The 19932-nt window shown below is 44.8% G+C and overlaps 2 protein-coding genes across 3 annotated transcripts in view; one reads left to right on the plus strand and one right to left on the minus strand.

Annotated features, from left to right (window-relative positions):
- The window catches only part of LOC146198717 (uncharacterized), a 123239-nt gene that overhangs the window by 27870 nt on the left and 75437 nt on the right, over positions 1-19932 (minus strand). For both annotated transcript variants that reach the window (XR_014705012.1, XM_084594223.1), the window contains exons 2-4: positions 6912-6964; positions 3049-3330; positions 1586-1816 (exon numbers count right to left, since the gene is read on the minus strand). Coding sequence is in view for 1 of the 2 variants with exons in the window: in XM_084594223.1 (XP_084450349.1) it covers positions 1586-1816; positions 3049-3330; positions 6912-6964 (566 nt within the window). In the remaining variant the exon portion in view is untranslated. The remainder of the gene's footprint in view (positions 1-1585; positions 1817-3048; positions 3331-6911; positions 6965-19932) is intronic.
- LOC146198718 (RNA/RNP complex-1-interacting phosphatase homolog) lies at positions 13067-15680 on the plus strand. Its single transcript, XM_084594216.1, has one exon. It carries the CDS (start codon positions 13148-13150, stop codon positions 14105-14107), a length of 960 nt encoding a protein of 319 aa, XP_084450342.1. The 5' UTR covers positions 13067-13147; the 3' UTR covers positions 14108-15680.

The following is a 19932-nucleotide window of genomic DNA, read 5'->3' on the forward strand; positions in this document are numbered from 1 at the left end:
AAGGGGTTCTTCTTTTCACCTCAACCTTGGAGGAGTGCAGTACATATTACATTACACGATCCATATCAAACGTCCGATTATGTGTCCATATAACTAAGCCTAAAAAAATAACTAAACTCATAAAGTGATTTAAGTTAATTGATAAAATAACTAAAGGCTGATATATCCAATCTCTCCTTGGAAGCGGCCCCGATGCGATCCTCTAAGAATTAAAGCAACCGTGAGAGGCACATACTTATTTGCTCGATAATCACGTTGTCTGCTTGCAAGAGCAGCTCCATTAAGGCGCCTTGAGTTAGCTGAAACTTCCAGGCGAAAGCGGAACCTCCTTCTATGTAACCTTATCGCCCGCTTCGCATACGCCTGACTGCTTTTGGATCTGTGCACCGTGTAAATGCATCATCTGCACACAAAGAAAGGTACGTTACCTCACCGTGATGAAGCCGTCGTTACATCAAGCTTGAGGGGACGTAAGACGAGAAAAAAAGAAGAGAACTCAATAGATGCGAACAGGGAAAATGCAGCGGCGTTACATGTCTCAAACAATACCCCATGTTACGTATGCGTATAAATTTCTTCCTTCACCAGATGTCGTCGTCGTCGCACTTTCCGCAGTACCCATCATATAACATATTCCTTACCGATGCCCAACACCGTTCTCTCTAGATGACTTATTTTATTCATTGCATAATAGTGAAAACGGAGAAACGGAATATAAAGGCCCTTACCAAACATACTCACAACGAAGAAGAAATGCGCGAATGTTCCCGTCTAATGTTGTAGGGAGTTACGTATACATATAAGATCGCATTACACAACAATTTAAAAAAGCGTGACATCTGCTTTTGTAGAATCGCGATCAATCTCCATACATGCTTGCATTTCCACCTTTGTTCAATTTATTTTTACGACACCGGCATGTCCTCACCAGTGAACCGAAATGTGTGCAAAGCTCGTAGATAAAACTTATAAGCTCTAATTCGCATCAGCACGAGGTTTGAGCTCTTGCATTTCCTACACCAGGCAGGCCGTATGGAGAGGCGGAGAGACCTAATAAGCAGATGGATGAGCTGCTGCCTTAGGCAAAGCAGCACGAAAAGTAAGCATAAAAGGAGTTTTAAAACCAGACCACCTAGTTTAGAGGTCCTTTCGCAACATAGTAGTCTACACATAGCGTTAAATCTCGTTAACTAACTTTGTGTTCCGCTTTCACTCGGGCAACAGCTCATCCCTATACCGATCAGCTTGCTCCAGTGGCTCACTGGCATCTACAGACACCACTAAGGCCTTCTTGCACTTGTCTGAACAAAGTTATAAAAACTCGGGAATTTAGTGAACCGTGGAATCTCTGAGACCGTAAAGTAGCCGGTGCAGCGGAACAGACAAACGTGACTTAGAGAGGATGCTGAACTGACAGAAGTGGAGTGAAACCAAAGTTAAAATTAGGCGCAAGGGGATGAGGGCGAAAGAAAAGAAAGGGAAACGCACGCAATTTACGAAAAGAGCATGCACGTTCTTTCTTTCGTCCTCGTTCTGTTTGCGCTGAATTCTAATTTTAAAAGAGAGAAGAAGGCAGTAGACTAACGTCTTGACAGTCCTGCTGCTGCTGTGACTGCTGGGGCCCTGAAATTAGCTTGGCCCTTGGCGAGCTGTCCGGACTGACCTCGCCGCTCGTGTCGCCCTCGCTTTCGGAGGGCTCGTCGTGGATCACCACTACCTTCTTCCTGAGCCCCGGCTCAGGGGCCACGTACGTCACTTCCTCTTCCGGGCTGGGAGTTCGGGAACCCACCAGGTCCACTTGAATCTCGGGCGGCGTCTGGGCGGCAATAATAATAATAATAATTGATTCACAGGAAATGAAGTGCGCACTATCTGTCGCATTTTTTTCTGCGGACACCTTACCCGCACGCAAGGGAAGGGAGGAAGGTGGGAGTGAAAGCAGAGAGAAAAGGTGTCGTAGTGGAGGGCTACGGAATAATGTCGACAGCCTGGGGATATTTAACGTGCACTGACATCGCACAGCACACGAACGCCTCTCCATTTCGCATCCATCGATACGCAGTCACCGGCGGATTGGGTTTGAACCCGGGTACTCCGGAATAGTAGAACAGTAGTTGTGGTTTGGCGAAAATTGTCTTTATTGCCTAACGGGATACATTTTCACAGCGCTGAAGACATAAGGGATGTGTTCAGCACACACTTTATGCAGCTGTTCTCAGCTGAAGGTATAGATAATGAAAGTCTGTATAATGCTCTGATTCATTTTCTTAACAGTTACCCGAAGCTCTTCCAAGGGTTATTGGACCGCATAGAGCCTCTTGGTGCTCTTCGGAAATGCGAGGTACACCTGTGCAAAAGTCACTCAGAGCACCATACACTTTCACTATCTATACCTTCAACTGATAACAGCTGCATAAAGTGTGTGCTGAGCACATCCCTTATAATACCTTATTCACAAGACACAGGAGGGTTATTTAATCATCCCACTGTGCGGGTGGATACACAGTTGGCGCATAAAGCACCGCAGTGATTATATTTCTCAGAGAACAATGCGTGCTCTTGTAAGGTCGGATACAACTCAAGAAGGAAGCGGTATAATGGCCCTCAAATGCATACTCCAACCAACGGCGTTGACCTAGGGTAATGATCTCGTCTTGCACTGCCTAAGCACCTGCGACGCTACGCTAGCATGGGCAACGGGCGGCTGTGGATCGCACGCTGCAAGCGCGCGCAGCCGCACTTAGGTGGCGAAGACGCTTTATTTTTACGTAGTACAAGCATGCGCCATACACCGGTGAGCGTGAGCCCTTTTCCATAGCGCCAGAAAACGGAGAACTGGCATAAAGCACCCCGTGCAGCGTAACTGCATGTGTTTATCAGCCCCGAATACTACGCCGAAGCAAAGGTCCCTTTAACTCCAACACCAAATTTGAAGTATTGCCAATAACTTCGGCGTAATATGACGCACTTTTTCAATATTAAGGAAGAAAATGCTCATTTTGACGTATTCGTCTCCACACAGTCCACTACAACGAATGGGATGCGTGCCTTGACTGGTCCCGCGGTGAGGTCTATGAGCCTCCTGGGCGGTGGCGCTTCTTCCTCCTCTTCCTCTTCGTCGACCTCGTCGATGCGGAACTGTTGCCGCTGCGCCACTTCGCGGGCGCGGTGGATGAGGTCGCTCACGAACTGGCTGGCCACCTCGCGAAGCTCGCACGAGGACGAGTCCCCATCGCCGGCGACGGAAGAAGAGCCCGTGCCGGAGATGGTTTTGCCGCGCTGCTGCTGCGACGGCTGCTGGGGGTGCAGCGGGCCACACTCGCCCACGCCCTGCAAACAACACCACAAAAGTAAACAGTTAGAAGAAAGCTCTATGTAAAGATAGAGATTTACATCATGTTCCCACTCACGTCGGGTTGAATGCAATCGAGCGAGATCATGTCCCTACGCGCCATACACTCTTGCCCCTCACTGTTCGCCAGTACCAACCACTCAGAATATCGCTGCCGTACGCTTGATAAAGCGGTGACCGGAAAGTTGGGGATAAAACGACGATAGCGGCATCAACGAACGATGATGGGTCACCGTGTAAATAGCTCGTGTATCTAGACTATACTGGTCGTTATAGTTATTATTACTTCACTGCACGTCTGAATGAATTCGTCAATCGACCTTCAACACCAATCACGGCAAAGCCTTTGTCGAAGGCAAGTAGGTAACTTAGCGAGCGACCACAGCAGCCGCTGGGATGATGATTAAAACTTTATTACTCCCGAAGGAGACATCCGAGGCGAAAGTTATGCAGTTGCATAGCTTTATGTCGGCTGGTATTCCTTGGGCAAGCCTTGGGACGCTTCCGCCTGCAATGTGTGATAGATGATCCACCGCTGTTGAAGTTTCGTGCAGGAGAGACTCCCACGTGTCAGGTGTTTGTGAGTCAAGTGTGATATGTCGACGTCATGTGAAATAGTGTGGCCGTCCGATAAAAGTTTTTGTTGCGAAAGCAACACTACGCTAGTCGTCAAGCCATTTCGCGTGGCACAACGTGGGCCAAGCTGCGCATGTGCGAGGAGCCGCTTGACGTCAGAGGCAGCAGCTGGTGTGTCGGAGCTACCGTCGCGGCCGCAATTCGCCGCGGGCTCCGCCGGTGCCGGAGAACTGACGTCATAACCACAGCCGGCGCTAGCTGCGCAGCACTCTATCCGTTGGTTGTACGGAGAAGAAATGTGAGCTAGGAGCACGCGACGGAAGCGACCAACTATGAAGGAGAGCCCGGTCGCTGCTCATCGCGTAGCCTAAGCTATCCTAAGCGTAGCCATGCAGCTGTTGCTTTCGCAACTCAGCTAGGTTTAACCGGAGCTAATAAACCACTGCCGTTTTTTTTTTTTAACACGAGGGGGGGCCTAGGGTCAGATATAGTTTACGTATAACCAGAGATTGACGAAAGTTTCTGTCTGCAGCTTTTGCCAGCACAATGCCTCTCGTTTAGATAGGCTCCTGTCTGCGGGAAGGTAAAGACATCGACCTAATCTGAAAATGTATAGGTTACCAAAAGTGTCTGCTTTGCTAATACCCAATGTCTTTAACCCGGCAGCTAAGATCTCGGGCGAGATTGTGAGCTATGGGATGTTCCCTAGCAGGGGCTCATGAGCAGGGACCCAAATTAGGAGACGTGGGCACGCCGGAGAAGCAGAGATTCAAGAGCTAAGCGTTTTGCATTTCACTGCTGCTTAATTACCGTTTCTAATAGTCAAATTCGGATGCAGTCAATATTGAGGGGCCAAGAGACAAAATTTCTGGGATGGTCCAGCTATGTTTAGAGGTCGCCACTGAATTGGCCATACTCGAATTAGGTTAGACATCGATTCGCGCCAAATTCTGACAAGGTCTAACTTTGGGGATCCAGGGGGCCACATTTTGGGGGTGGCCCATCCTCATTTGGAGGTCGCTATTGTGAACTGGACATAATAGAATTAGGTTAGACATCGAATTTGGTCCAGTTCTGACAAGGTCACATTTTGGAGGTCCAGAGAGCAAAATTTTAGGGTTTGGCCCGGTTGAACCATCCCAATTTCGAGGTCATTATTGAATTGGCTATACTACCACTATGTTCGACATGCATTTTGGCCAAATTCTGACGAGGTCGAAATTTCAGGGTCCAGGGAGCCAAATTTTGGGGTGGGTAGCCCATCACAATTTGGAGGTCACCACCGAGTTGGCCATACTCTTATCAAATTGGATACCGAATTTGATACTTTTATATTAATTACCTATGCAATGGATTCTCAACAATTCGTACGGGCACGCTCTGATGACACGCTCTACCGACACACACTGCGCGCACACTCCACCGACGATCTCTGCCGACGCGCTCTGTAAACGCCACTCAGGAGCCAAGGAAAGCTTTCGCCTTAATATATATGTGCGCCAAAAAGTACCCTACAGTCACCTTGGACACCCCTTTTCCCAGGGATGTCTGAAACATGTCCAAACATATTGTGCGTCAGCAGGCTCCTGAAATATGAACGATTGTGTACGGCCACTGACACGTAACAACTAAATCGTATGGAGTAAACATATTTCTGCCCTGCGAATGTGCGAACCTCTCTTCACTTATGCTTTCACGTTGCTAAACCGAAGACTAGGCCAAGATTCCGACATACTCAGAAATCTCGGAGATGTCATCGGAAAGGGTTTCCGAATTTTTCTTCCCATCCTCTATAATTACATTCTAATAACCAACATATCCGCAGATCTTCCTTCGGCAGGCTTGTGGCTCTTTGCTATTTGTAAAATCGCACCCAATTAGTTTTTTATGGCAGTAAATTTTAATTACTCGTTGTGTGCGCAGGTGAAACTTCAGAACCAATACATTGCCTCTTAGCAGAACTTATACCATTTTATCAATCAACATGTCTGTAAAAGTATGTTAAGTTATATTCTACAGCTGCCTCGCAAAGAAGTTCAGAAAAGCAACCCATTGGGTTTCCTTGGCAGTTTTAATCCTACTGGGTGCGAGCGCGGGAGAAACTTTATAAGCAAATTTTCGCTACGCGTCGGAAGCTTAGGGCATTCCCATTGACATGTGCATAACTGCATAAATACAGTACCCCCCAAGGTGCCCAGCATATAAAAGATGACCCCAAAAACTGGACTTGCTTCAAATTCAATAACATGTTTAAGAGTAGCTTTTGTTACCCGTGTGTACGAGAACGGTCTTCGCGAGATTCCTCGGGGACAGATTACTCACACGCTCCCTGGGAACAACCTCTTGTGTGAATGAGTGTGTATCACTACTATCATATCCATCACCTAGAGACAAGTTACAGAATTAAGCCTAAGGGGAAGGCCTCTTCCGAACCACAGCCGACAGCAATGTTTTGTAGGACGCGTGTGCTAGAGAAAAAACTCACTGAATCTCTTCCTTCGGATCAAGCCGCATTGACACCGGCGAATAAAACATGAAAATCCCCTTATGCCTGTACTTGCATGCTTTCAAGTGACTGCCTCGCGTCATCGCGCAGTATAAGTTTTTTGTTCGTACACCCAAAAGCCGTAACGGCTTTGTCATAGAATGCATATCGCCGGACTATAGTCTCGAGTTATCGTTATTTCCTAAACAAAGGACTCCCCTGATCACGCTGCAATCGAAGCGAGTAGGTGCGCATTTACGGAGGCAATCAATTTTAAAAAATAGTAAAAAAACCCACGGTGTCACCCGTACAATTGCGCACGCTTCCCCCGAGGGAAGGAGATAATAGCCGAGCCGAGTAGTAGAACTGAACACATGCAGGCACGAATAAGGCGGAAAGACCCCTGTTAGCACTAAGTCACAGAGATGGAAAGAAAGGGGGGGATTACATGTGGCGTACTAAGAAACATTTACTAAGTGGAAGGAACAAGCTACATACCTGGGCAATGTCTCCATTCGGCTGTTCGGTAGCTTCGGTCGACAGATCTTCTTCTGCAATAAAGAAAAGAAGAAAAAAGAAGAGCATAGGACGCAAATGTGTTAATTCGCAAAACGTACGTGCTAACTGAGAAAGATTGTATGCCTTCACACCTGCGACAGCGCGCAGAGAATTAACTGCCAGAATGATCAACACATCTTAAAAATAAACACGCACAGCTCACGAGTACATCCTTAGCACAACATAAAAGTGACAACTTCGGATTTGTTTGCAACGCACCATGACCGCACGCCGGTAACACAGAAAAGTACGTAACGATAATGTTACAATTTAGTTTTGGGTCAAATATTAATTTAAGTGATGTACCATCTTTTAACGTTTTGTAATGTTATAAATAAGCAGAAGTATTTTTTCTTACCATTAATTGAACATTTCAGCACCACAAATGTAGCGTAAATGTAACGTTATCGGAAACGGTAAAGCGACCCTCCATGGTTACGCAGTCCCTCCAGTTGTGAAGGTTCATAACTTGACACTTTCAAGGACAAACATAAGACAGCAAACGAAAGGACCGGACAACCACTAGTCCTGTCAATTCCTGTCTCTGTCAGCCATTTTGCTGGAAATTAATTTAGGAAGCCAGAGTCATTTAGCACAACTAAACAATTTGAAGGTCCGTGTGGCACTGGGGCGCGTCCGTGATGCAACAGTCGAAGGCGTCCCTAATCGAACTTTATTCATTAGTTAATCCTTGCTCCTTTGACAAATGAATTCACAATCTTCATCTGCTATCAGATGTAAGGCATCTCACTACCCGTGGACCTTAAAGTCTCATCCCACACTTCCTTGAAGGACGCTCTGCGTTAACCCAACCATAAAGGAGGCTATGACCCAACCATAGAGTATAAAGGAGGCTATGACCCAACATACCCACTGAGGCTGATGGAGCGCGCCAAGCAAGAAGCGGAAGCCAGAGGAATCCTGGACCGCTCAGAGCCCTCCGGGGTACAAGAGCACCCATTATCACTTTAACAAAATATTTTTCTTCTCCGCCTCCTCCTCTTTTTCTTTATTTCCAGTTCTCAACAAATTCAAAAGAAAATCGGCATGTGAATGCCCTTCGCCTCCGCCTTGGTGCTGGGCTAATTATCCCTCTATTATCGTCGTCTTCTTCTCATTTGGACTTTACAATACAGCATAATGTGCAACTCATATGATCACCTCCGAATCGATACCATGGAGTCAAGGTTACATGACCATTACCGAGTAGTTGGTGTCCCATGAGTGATATAGTGATGAATATATGGGTACTAACAGAATATTTCTAACGATGTACTAGGCCTCTAGATTCAAGGTGTGATAAGGACCATCTAAGGTAGAACGAGAGATATAATAAGGCTGCACAGTAAGAAAAAGCACTGAACAAGGGTACCGGGGGGAGGAGGGGGGCTTAGTTCGCAAGCCGAGCTAACGTTTCGGCAAGCGGACTTAATTGTCTTCGTCTGGGCAGCGCGATCATCACTGGCGAGGGTTTAAATACGCTTTTGCTTCCGAAGAAGAAAATAAGCATCTAACTGGATTAGTAATTAGTTGCTAATTATTTCCAGTTAAAAACATTTTCACTGTAAGAACAGTAGGGAACATTTTCTTACCCAGTGCTTGAAATATTTTGCAAACTTGATTTATTGTTATTAGTAAAATGTTATAGTTAGCAACGTTCAGAAGAGTATACTAACTTTAAAACATTACAATAAAATTTAAAAGTTCATATTAGATCAATGTTTACAGCATGCTTTTGATGTAATACAAAAACATTATCTGTTGATTTTTAACAATAATGTTGATGAGCATTAATGCAATATTTCAGTGCCACGTATAGCTTAATGTAATTTACACAATTTTTTATAACACCATTACAATGTTTGCTCGAATTGGTCAACAGCCAAGCTAGACAGATGCTAGATAAAAGCTTTCGAAGTGGTGTCAGTCCATTTCAGAAATAGGCAATGCGCTGCCAAACTTCGCAAACATAAGAAGACGAGATGCTCATTGAAACCGAGATTGCGTGTTTGTAGAAACAACGTTAAGCTACACACGTTCACTTGTTGAATCGCCCCTTTACGTTAGCCGATGCATGCAATGCCAATAACAAAGACAGAGTCGTCTGTTTTTTCTCTTTTCAGATTTGAGCCAAGTGACACGGGAAGGTGCAAGTGTGAGAAGTGTCGAGGTATATGAACTGCAAGCGCGGGAAGAACTGGCGCGGCTATTGGAGAGCCACAGAAAAGCCGCCCGTTATGTAAAAAAAAAAAAAAAAAAAAAAAAAAAAAAAAAAAAAAAAAAAAATCGCAGTGGTTTAACCCTGGTTACACTCAAGATCGAGCCACAGCTGTACGGTGATATATATTTTCGGATTCTACTCGCCGGAACATTTTCAACGATATATGACGGCGCTGTAGCGTAAAGTTCATTTTTTAATGTTGTTGTTGTTGTTGCTGCAGGAATCTACCAGGCACAGTTTCAACGTCTCACTGGCAGACAGTGGGACTCCCTTGAGGCCATAAATCGTGAGGCCATGCGTGCAATAACATGTCTCCCCCGTCTAACATCCATACCAGTACTTCAGGAGTACGCCCAGCTAAATACACTCAGTGAATTCATTGATGAGCGGATGGCAAACAGAGCGCGCAAACAGTCTTTACGACTCCATCATTTAAAGACACTACTTCCATGGTCGTATTGCCAGCTCACGGACAATGGCCCCACTGCTTCCCCGTCGGTATCATCCGCACATCTGCCTGAAGGGTGCATATTATATACCGATGCATCAAATACTGCAGAGCGAGGAGTTACTTATATGGTCCCTCTCATCCGCATCTGAACACTCACGTGACATATAACGCGGATACGTGCACCCCTCTGGCATCGGAACTTCAAGCCATTTATAATGCCATTTATTCCCTTCCGCCCGTTCCTACATTAAATGCAGTTCATATTTACACAGACTCTCTCACTGCCCTTAAACAGCTTAAGGCCGTTCGACGCACATTCCAAATAACATAGTCCATTCATTTGCGCTGTTCAAAGTACCATGTCCCGTGCGCATACACTGGATTCGCGGCCATGCTCGCGATCCACATAATATTCAAGCGGATGCTACGACGCACATAAACACATCAGGCGATCCACCACCTTCCCCTCTTCTCCCAGATCCGTTCCTGTCCCACGTTTCCGATTCTCAAGTTCTGCGCTGAGCAAACACGCGCTCTCATTCCTCCGTGTTCGAACCCTCTCCCCCGTGATCTTACTCGGCAGGAGGAGGTATCAGTGCGCCGGATTCGGGCATGGGCGGCTCTGACCCCATCTGTACGTCATCGTTGGCGTGATAAAGATCTGCCAGTGACTGACAGGTGCCCTCGCTGTGACACTGCCCCTGAGAGCTGTGATGTGCGTCACTTGTTGTGGACGTGTCCAGCAACGACTCCAGTGAAACAACGGCTACTCATGAAGGTGGGCCTGCGGTGGAACCGCGATTGTGATTACGAGAAGTGGACAATGGACAATCACTGCACCGCCAACCTTTGCGAATACCTAAGCGCAACTGGACTTCACTCCTTTTAACTTTCTATCGCCTGCATCCCATTCCCCCTTTCTCAACTTATGCCTTGTGGCAAACTTTTTCGAAAAAAAAAAAAAAAAAAGAAGGAAAGGAAAACGCACGGGCCTGCTACTGGCTCTGTAGCTGAGCCCCCTCCGCTGCCTCGTGCGGACAGAAGAGAAAATAGAGAAGAAATAAAATGAAGAGAGAGAAAAAGACGCGCCGCAACAGCCGTCGTCCACCACCGAAGCGGTGCCCGGTGCAATGACGGCCTGCAACAGATAAAAATTCGGTGGCAGGCGTCCGCACAGTGCGTCCGCAGAACGTGTCCGCAAAATCATGTCCGCAGCAGTTGTGAGTAATTGAGAAGTGATGAAGTGATAAAAATTAATGAGTGATGTCATAGTGGTTCAACGCGCTAACACATAGAATGACAATAAACACGACACCACGGAGCGCGATCGATATCGCAATCGATAGAGGGTGACGTAATGTCGTGTCCGAAAAAATACTTAGGTCAGAAAGTTAATTAGGTAATTAATTAGAGACAAAACACGCAAGATCATGTCCGCAGCAGTTGTGAGTAATTGAGAAGTGGTAAAGGTCAATGAGTGGTGTCAATCGATAGAGGGTGACGTAATGATGTGTCCGAAAATATAATTAGGACAATAAGTCAATAGGAATTAATTAGAAGCAAAACACACAAAATCGTCACGTCACGCGAACGGCAGTAGAGCCGAAAAAGAACATAGGAAGGGATTGGCGAGCAATTTGAAAGTACCAAAGACTCAGTTCAGGCGTTCAGTCGTGTCCGACTCTTCGTGACCCTATGGACCATGTCACGCCACGCTTTCCGGTCTCTCACTATCTTCTTAACATCACATAACTTCATCTGCAGTGCCTCGAGGATGCCATCTAACCATCGCGTTCGCTGCCTACCCCTTCTCCGGCGACCCTCAACCTTTCCCAACATCAAATCTTTCTCCAGCGACTCCTCTCTTCTCATCAGATGACCAAAGTAGCTGAGCTTTAACTTTAGAATTTGACCCTCCAATGAGCAGTCAGGGTTTATGGTCGACAATATCGACTGATTTGATCTTCTGGCAGTCCAAGGAACTCTCAAGAGTCTTCGCCAGCACCACAATTCAAACGCGTCAATTCTTCGGCGGTCAGCCTTCTTCACAGTCCAACTCTCGCATCCATACATCACAACTGGAAAGACCATAGCACGAGTTATACGGATCTTGGTTGGCAGACTAATGTCTCTGCTCTTTACTAGGCGGTCAAGGCTAACAATGGGTAAACAAGAAGTGAATTAAGCAATTAGAAGCAGCCAGAAGCAACCAACAGCAGCATCCGTGCTTTCGCATTACTTCAATGCAGATTCTGCAGTGTTCTTTAATTTTTAATTACAGCTAAATATTTTATGATAATTAATTGAACCTTCCAATAGTCCGATGAAATTACACTCGTCAGAAGCCATTCAACAATGTATGACTTGATGCTGCAGCGTAGCGTTCAATTTAAAGGTCATTAATAACTACAACTAGTCCAGTGCAATTATACTCAGCATAAGCTATCAACGATGTAAGACTCGATGATGTACCGTGAAGTTCCAGATGTACCGTGAAGTTCCATTTATGTTCACAATTAACACATTAACTGTAATTAATTACGACGCCCAATTAGTAAAGCGGTCAGTTAGTAACCTATAAACTATCTAGTTCACTGTACTATAAAAAATCAATAAATCATACTGCCCATGCACGGGTTCGCTATAACACACTATATCATAAGCGAGTATTGTTGCTAGGTGGGCTAAGCCCCAGTTTGATCTTAGTTTAGATTGGAGGCCATTCAAAGATATCAGGGCGGTCTCCCCGGGCTTCTACCTGGAGTAGCATATCTATCACTCTAAAATGACAACCACGCGAAGACGCAAAATTCGATGAACAATATTTTAGAGAAAACGCTTTCTTTAAACACATGGCAAGAAAAAAAAAACGTTTGATAGGCAACAACAAGCAAAAAGAGCCTCCCATTCCCAACCGGAACCGCTTGGCTTTATTCCTATTCGCGCTAAGAAAATTTGATGAGTTTTCACGCTGCGAGCCATGTGCTGTCACAAACGCCGTAGTGAACGGCTCCAGAATTCTGACCTGGTCGGTAAAGAAAAAAAAAAAAGGTTTAAAGTACCTCAGCAAAGATTCGCAAAATGTAGCCTTGATATCAGAAAGTATCAGCACAGTCGGACAGCAGTGCGGATAAAACGGTTATGCGCTACCGTTGTTATATTTGCCATGCAGTCACGGATTTACCGTACGTCTTTGCTAAAAATCTCTATTGACCTATATTTCTATCTCTCTCTGAAGCCGCCAAAAATACAACAAAAAGTCAGCACGTACTGAAATAATTCACAACTAAAAGAATACAGCGAAACCACGAAATAGAAACCGAAACTGCGAAAAAAAAAAACTCAGCCCAAATACGAAACCGCGGCGCTCCTCCTGGTGGCGCCCTAATCAGCATCATGTTTTTCTTGTTTTTTGCTCTCTCGTTCCCTGCCTCGCGTGCGCCGCGTTGTACCGTCCCGTCGCTTTCTGCCTGTCGTGCGCGCTTGCCAGCTTTTCGTTTCCACATGGGTCGCTCAAAAACCGTTCCCGACCGGTGGTTGGACTACGACGACGTCGGCGGAATCGTGCCCGGAACTCGATTCATCGCTTTCAAGGTGCCACTTCGGGAATCTATATGCTCGCGTCTGCCGCCCAACAGGCGTTTCACGCCGAACCATCTCATGGAGCGGATTTACGGCCTAGGCCTCGTCATTGATCTAACGTGCACAAACCGGTACTACGACCCCGAATCTCTTGTCAGTCGTGGCGTGATCCACGTAAAGATCATGTGCGCCGGCCAGCAAATACCCAACGCGGATGTGGTGAGCGACTTTTTCCGAACAGTCGACGCATTCCTCACGGACCCGGCTAACGACGGCAAGTTGATCGGAGTGCACTGCACGCATGGCGTGAACAGGACGGGATACCTAGTTTGCAAGTACATGATTGAAAAGCTCCGCATAGCGCCCATGACGGCAGTCGAAGAGTTTCAGAATGCCCGCGGTCATCGCTTTGACAGGGATGAATACGTCGGCGATCTCCAACGTGTCGACAAGCCAGAACACCCTAGCGAATTCCGACGTTTCGACGGGCAGTATGTTTCAAATTTTCAAAGTGCCGACAGGCAGGACCATGTCAGAGACTTCAGAGTTGTCGGAAGCTCCAGTAGTGAGCCTCTTGGAGCCGCTGCCCAGTCTCCATCGAGTTATGCATATCAACAAATCGGTTCAAGGTACAGTGGCATGCCGCCTCAACACAGTGGACGTGGTGTGCGCCCACCAAGGCCGATGCGGCCCCATTTCTGGCAGGCGAACGGTCCGGATGCAGCGGGTAGTGATGACCAGTACAGCGTCCCGTACCGCACGCACAGTGATGGCGACACGCGGTACTGGAGGAGTGATGCAGCGGGTAGTGCTGAACAGTACAGCGTTCGAGACCCATACCGCGCGTACAGTGATGGTGACACGCAGTACTGGAGGCATTAGGCTCTGGACCAGTGCATGGTTTCAGAGTTTTCGTTTCTACACGCTTTGGTTTGCATTGCTTTGTACTAATGAACGTGCAAGAAAACGCGGGAAGCATATTTTTTTTGGTGCAAAGAGCAAACAGAATAAAACAAAGTTAATTTAGTGATGAAGGGTGATATACTTCAGAGGTGAGGCTTTTTTCACCACCACATGAAGCAGAGTGCTTATCACTATCAAACAAACAGCATAATATGTCAGTTTCATTGCGTAACTTCTCCACAGTGAAAAATTTATCTACACCTGACTAACTTAACATGCAAGTGATGCCTTGAGTGGCACATCGGGGCCTCACTGATGCTTGTGTTGAGATGATTATTTACTCTCCAATAAGGTAGGCAAATTCATTGTCAATTTCAGCTGTTGCACTTGGGCTTCTAAGTCCGACTTTGCTGGTGTAGTGTTATTTGAAACTGATGTTGCTGACGGCTGGTAATGCAAATCTGTGTGCAAAACCTTAGACAGTGTTTGCAAACTCCAAAGGCACTATGCCTTGTTTACTTTTTTTAATTTTATTCCAAGTAAAAGCATTCACTGCAACTTGACATTACTAGCCAAATGAAGCACACCATTCATCCAGTGTCTTGACAAGCAAAATTCTGTTGAATGTTCACGTTCAGCATGCCCGATACGTAGAAACACTTTATACCAACAAAGTTACGCAGATGCCTCAAGAAATAGTATGTTATATTTAGTGTTGCAATTTTCACTCAATCCAGCAGTACTGAGGAAACACATGCTAGCAAAGCGAAGCGAGTCTGCCGCACTTTAAGTTGAGCGTATTCTGCATAGAGTATCACTGAAAGCTCCCGTGTTATTTGGCTGCATGTGACACTAATGCTGTGTGACAGTCACTGAAAGTGGCTCTGCATTTTCGTGCCTGACAGCAGCCTGGACAGACATACAACTTATACTTAAGGTTTATCAACATGGCTCATCAACATTACTACAATTCACTGAAAGTCTGGTCGCAGTTATTGATTAAATGGCTGTCTGCTCAAGTTTAGATAGCTACGAGTCATTATAATTTCTGTGCAAACCAACTCTGGGAAAAAAATGGCAGATGCCCTCGAAGGAGGCTCTACACCATCTGGTGTTGACCATTTTCTTGGGCATCGTGGTTAACCAATTAGCCTGTGGTGTTCCCCACTTCATCTGTCACAACCTGTTGTCATGCTAGCAGGTCTAAGCTCACACCAATGTAGCCACTTTCTGCTTAGGTGGCCTTTGATTGGCAAAAGCCGCTCTTTCTTGAATTGTGTTCAACTATCGTTACTACAGTGGCATAAATAATTCTGAACACTACTGTTTGTCGTTATAAATGTGCTGGCACAGTTGCTCTGTATAGACAAGTTTGACAAATGTTCTAAGCAGTAACTACATTAGGCAATGTTTCATTGGGACATCTACAGTGGTGGTGACCACTGCCTGTTATGCGAAGCCGTCATGTGGTGCAGTGTCACAAATTATTGCATTGTGCAATTAGTGCTTCAGTGGTGGTCATGTTCATCATTAGAATATTGTCCTTACAAAATCTCGGAATAAGGATGATCATGGGTTGTTTTCATATGGGGCATGTAAGATGGGTTTATAACGTCCTTCAAGAGATAGCTAGCTTCAGAGATTATTTTTCATGCTTTCTAAATGAAAAACAAGTGCCTCTTTGCAATGGCCTTTATACATGTAGGTAAATGTGTATTTCCCTCTTAACACTGAATTAGGCAAGTGTCATAGTTCATCTTCAGGTAGGCACGCTATACTTTGGCACAAGGACGAATTACTGTGATAATGAACTGTGATAAGTGTGTTGTGTACAACACTCCTCTGTCTTGCGGCAGCAGATACGTGGGCCAGACCGAAAGATGTATAAACATAAGATTGGGTGAACATCGAAGGAACTGTGGCAAAAATAACGACCCGAGCAACCTCGCCAAGCATGTTAATAGCTGTAAAAAATGCATCCCAAGATTCGAAGAAACTGCTATAATCGGACATTTCACAGACCGGCGCGAAAGAATAATCTTTGAAACATATGAAATGGCACGGCCACGGAATGCGTAAGCGATCCGTCGATAGCGCTGACACGCGAGAGATTCAATTGTTAACAGGCAGCGTGATGGAAAGTGGTGGTACACGGGTAACGGTTTAATGGATTGCACTTATCATTTTGCATCTAACACGTGTTTGTACATTTTTCTTAGTATGTGAGTATATAAGGAGAGGAGTACATGTAATAAACAGTTGAAAGTTTGTGCACATACCAGTCGTCTTGTTTTTTGGTTTTTGTAATTTGTCCTTGTGCCAAAGTATAGTGCGCCTCTCTGAAGACGAAAAACCAACTAGCCACCATTACAGCATTGCTTGCGATAAGTGCCATAGATTCATTTTGTCTCAACAACACAAAAATTCCACATCAGATTATATTTCTTGGGTTTCAAGCCAACATTGAACCCAGAAAAACATTCGGCGAGATGAATACACTGCTAGTCATTGCGACTTGGATCTGGAGGACAATGCTAGGCAAAGCTGATGGTTGCAAATTGTCCTAGGCAACCTGATTGTCAAACAATAAGTATGCCATCCTTCTATAGATGCTGCTGCTTTGTTCCATGATGAGGATGTACACTCTGTCAAAAGTATACGGCCCAAGAGGTTCGCTTCTAAGCACTGTAACACGGCTGCTAGCAGCAATACTGGAATATGAATGTGAGGTAAACTAAGGACGAGATTTGTCATCTACGGGATTTCAAACGCTAGAGTTGCTTTACGACCCTCGTTACTGGGCTTAGAGCAAAAATCCTTGGGCCGTATGCTTTTGACAAAGACTGTACATAAGTATGCAAAAGGAGCAGATGTGCTAAAGAAATTTGGAATACAAAGTCATGCTGAATCGTCAGCTGCCACATCGACTGCAACATGATAGTGGTCACGGGCAGCATACTGCTGTCGGTTAGTTTTTCTGGCAAAAATTCTTGCTGTCATAAAAGTGCCATAAATACCACTGAATGGTTAGCATTGATTGTCAAGTCTTGAGTGCATGAATCCACATTTACTTGTAGTTAGTCCATTTGCTTTTCAGTGTGTCTTTTGAAAATTTGGTGGATGTTCTTTAGCATTTACAGTTTAGCTAGGTGCGTGGTGCAAACTATACCATGCTGATAATCTGCGAAAAAATTCTCAGTGCGTAAAAGATTATACAAAGAAAAAGGTGCAAATTCTATTTACCTTTGAGCAACCACTATTTACAGTTTTTGTATACTATATAAAATCATGCTTAGATAGTCATCAGCCATTCCAGCATGCTTCTTTATGTTGATAGCACGCAATTTTGAGAATACTTGTTCAACATCAGTGCTTGGCACAGGAAAGAATTCCTGTGAAAACAAGGGAGGACCAGCAACAGGCTCATGCTCGCCGTGTACTAGCTGTAACTGCGGAATTCTGACTCGAGCTCCTTCACATTGCACTTCACCCCTTGGCACCCCTAAGCTGAACAACAAACAAATCCACGCCTCATGGGATATGAACAGTGTCTCCTATTACTACTACCACGAAGAATGCTGCGGGAATGTCATCTACGGACAAGTTGTTTCGGTTACAAAACAAGTCTTGGGAAGAAGTGAGTTTTCCACAAATGCTCCACTGCTGCAGCAATGGAGGTGCTAGTGGGAACATTTCGGCGGCCAATGCGGCTGTCTCTTGAGCGTCTTCCCACTTCCCTTGTACTGCTATTTTGAGTATGTGCTGGCCTTTTTCTCTACTCTAAAGGAAAGGAAATGAGATGTTTGTCGTTGAGAATGGATCTTTGGATAGCATGAACTTATCAAAAGCTGGCATTTTTTTTTTTTTTAATTTTATTCAACCGATAAAATATGTGAGAAGCACTAATATGCTGCTTCACATATACTGATCTAAATGACAGACAAACGCACTTGCAACCCTAGAGCATGCCGCATGAATTTGTGATTATTGTTACTGGTTCCTACTATGAAATGCTTTCCTTGCATGCAGAAAAAAAAAAATCATGCCGTGAAGTTTGTGGAATGCTGCACTGCACTTGAAACATAGTGACATTATAATGCATGTCTCAAATTTCTAAGGTTACTGAACACTGTGCAGTTTTAACTTTATACTAATATATTATGGAAGAGAAACTGCTGTGTTCATAAAGAGAGAACTGAGTTTGAGTGCCAAATTAGAGTCTCTGAAAGGATTGCTGATTGAATGATACTGATGCATTGCTGACACTTTGTGCTGCTGAGTCGTGCTTATTTGTGTCACGCTTTTTAAGCCATATGCAGCAATCCTGTTTCTGTTCAATACGAGCAGGTGACATTTTGCCTACTAATAAAAAAAAAAATGTTTGTGACCGAGGCATATCTTTTTTTTCCATGCTATTTGCTTGTTGCAGAGCATTTTTATGGCAGGCATTTGCATTTTGATATATTCTGGTGTCTAATCTGACTGTAGCTGTATATGTGTGTGAGGAAAAAATTTTGAGACACTGACCTGCAAAGGTAAATGCCGTGCGAATGTCAATGATTATATTTATAACCGCCGCTCTGGCTTAATGGCTATGTAATCTGGCTGCTGAGGTCGAAGGTAAAGGACTGCATCCTGCTTGAAGTGAAAATGCCCAAAAAGAGATGGAGTGTGAAAAGAGGCGAAAAGTGAAAACATTCGTTTGCTAATGCAATGCCAGTGCATGTTCAAAATTCCCAGGTGATCTAAACTGGCATGCAGCCTCTCCACTACAGTGTTTCTCAGATCCCATAAGCAGCTTTATCATGTTATTTATTTATTTATTTATTTATTTGAAATAACCGAAAAACCTAATAGGGCATTACATAGGGGGGGGGGGGGACGTTGAAGCAAATCAGGGTAGAACAAAAACAGGATAACAGATGATGTCATGGTGGTATGTGAGGGAAGTATATAACTAGTCATAGTAATCTTTATACAGAACTAAAAAAAAACAGTCGGGCAAGCAACATTTCAACATAATCGGAGAACTGTAAAAAGAGAAAAATGTGCAGCGATTTCAGCAAAAGGGAAAAACATGCACATCGCACATGACAGACGCTACAAAGCTGACCATGAATACAGAAACTAAAACCAGAAAAAAGATTATAAAACATTTGAGATCTCACCGACTTAGCAACACAGATGACACCGAAAGAATCAAGGAATCTCTACACAGGGAACGACAAAACCGCGCAAATTGACTACGATGCGTCTGAAGAAGCTAGCAATGCTGCTTGAAACTCTGATAAATGAGTCAAAACAGTGATATTTGATGCCAACTAATTGCATTCATTTATTGCTAAAGAGAGTGGTGAATATTGGGAGGATTTTGCTTGCATGGTCAAGGCGGGATGAGACGTGAGGAGCAGGAAGAAGATGGGAGCGAACAAATTCCGAATTGCTATAGTATAATGTGTGAAGAAATGATAATCGCGCAAACTTCCTTCTGAGAGCGAGCAATGGTAGGTTTAAAACTTCTTTAATTGATACGCTCTGTAATCTTGAGTAGGATGATGTAATGAATCTTGCTGCTTTATTCTGGACGGATTCAAGAAGATTAGAAAGAGAGTCCTGGTGAGGATGCCATATGACGGAAGCATATTCTAAGGTTGGTCTTATCAGTTTGATGTAAGCTTGATGTCTTGTGTTAGAATTTGCGAGGTGTAAACGGCGCTTTAGCATGCCAAGTTTTCTAAAAGCTTTGCCAGTGATGAGGTTTATATGAGCATTCCAAGAGAGATTAAAATGCAAATGAACACTCA

The sequence above is a fragment of the Amblyomma maculatum genome, chromosome 2 (genome assembly GCF_055883805.1).
Source record: "Amblyomma maculatum isolate TAMU_Amacu chromosome 2, ASM5588380v1, whole genome shotgun sequence".
Taxonomy (NCBI): Eukaryota; Metazoa; Arthropoda; class Arachnida; order Ixodida; family Ixodidae; genus Amblyomma; species Amblyomma maculatum.

Bases quoted from the DNA above. Each gene is read 5' to 3' on its own strand.
- LOC146198718 (XM_084594216.1), top strand. From the start codon at position 13,148: ATGGGTCGCTCAAAAACCGTTCCCGACCGGTGGTTGGACTACGACGAC.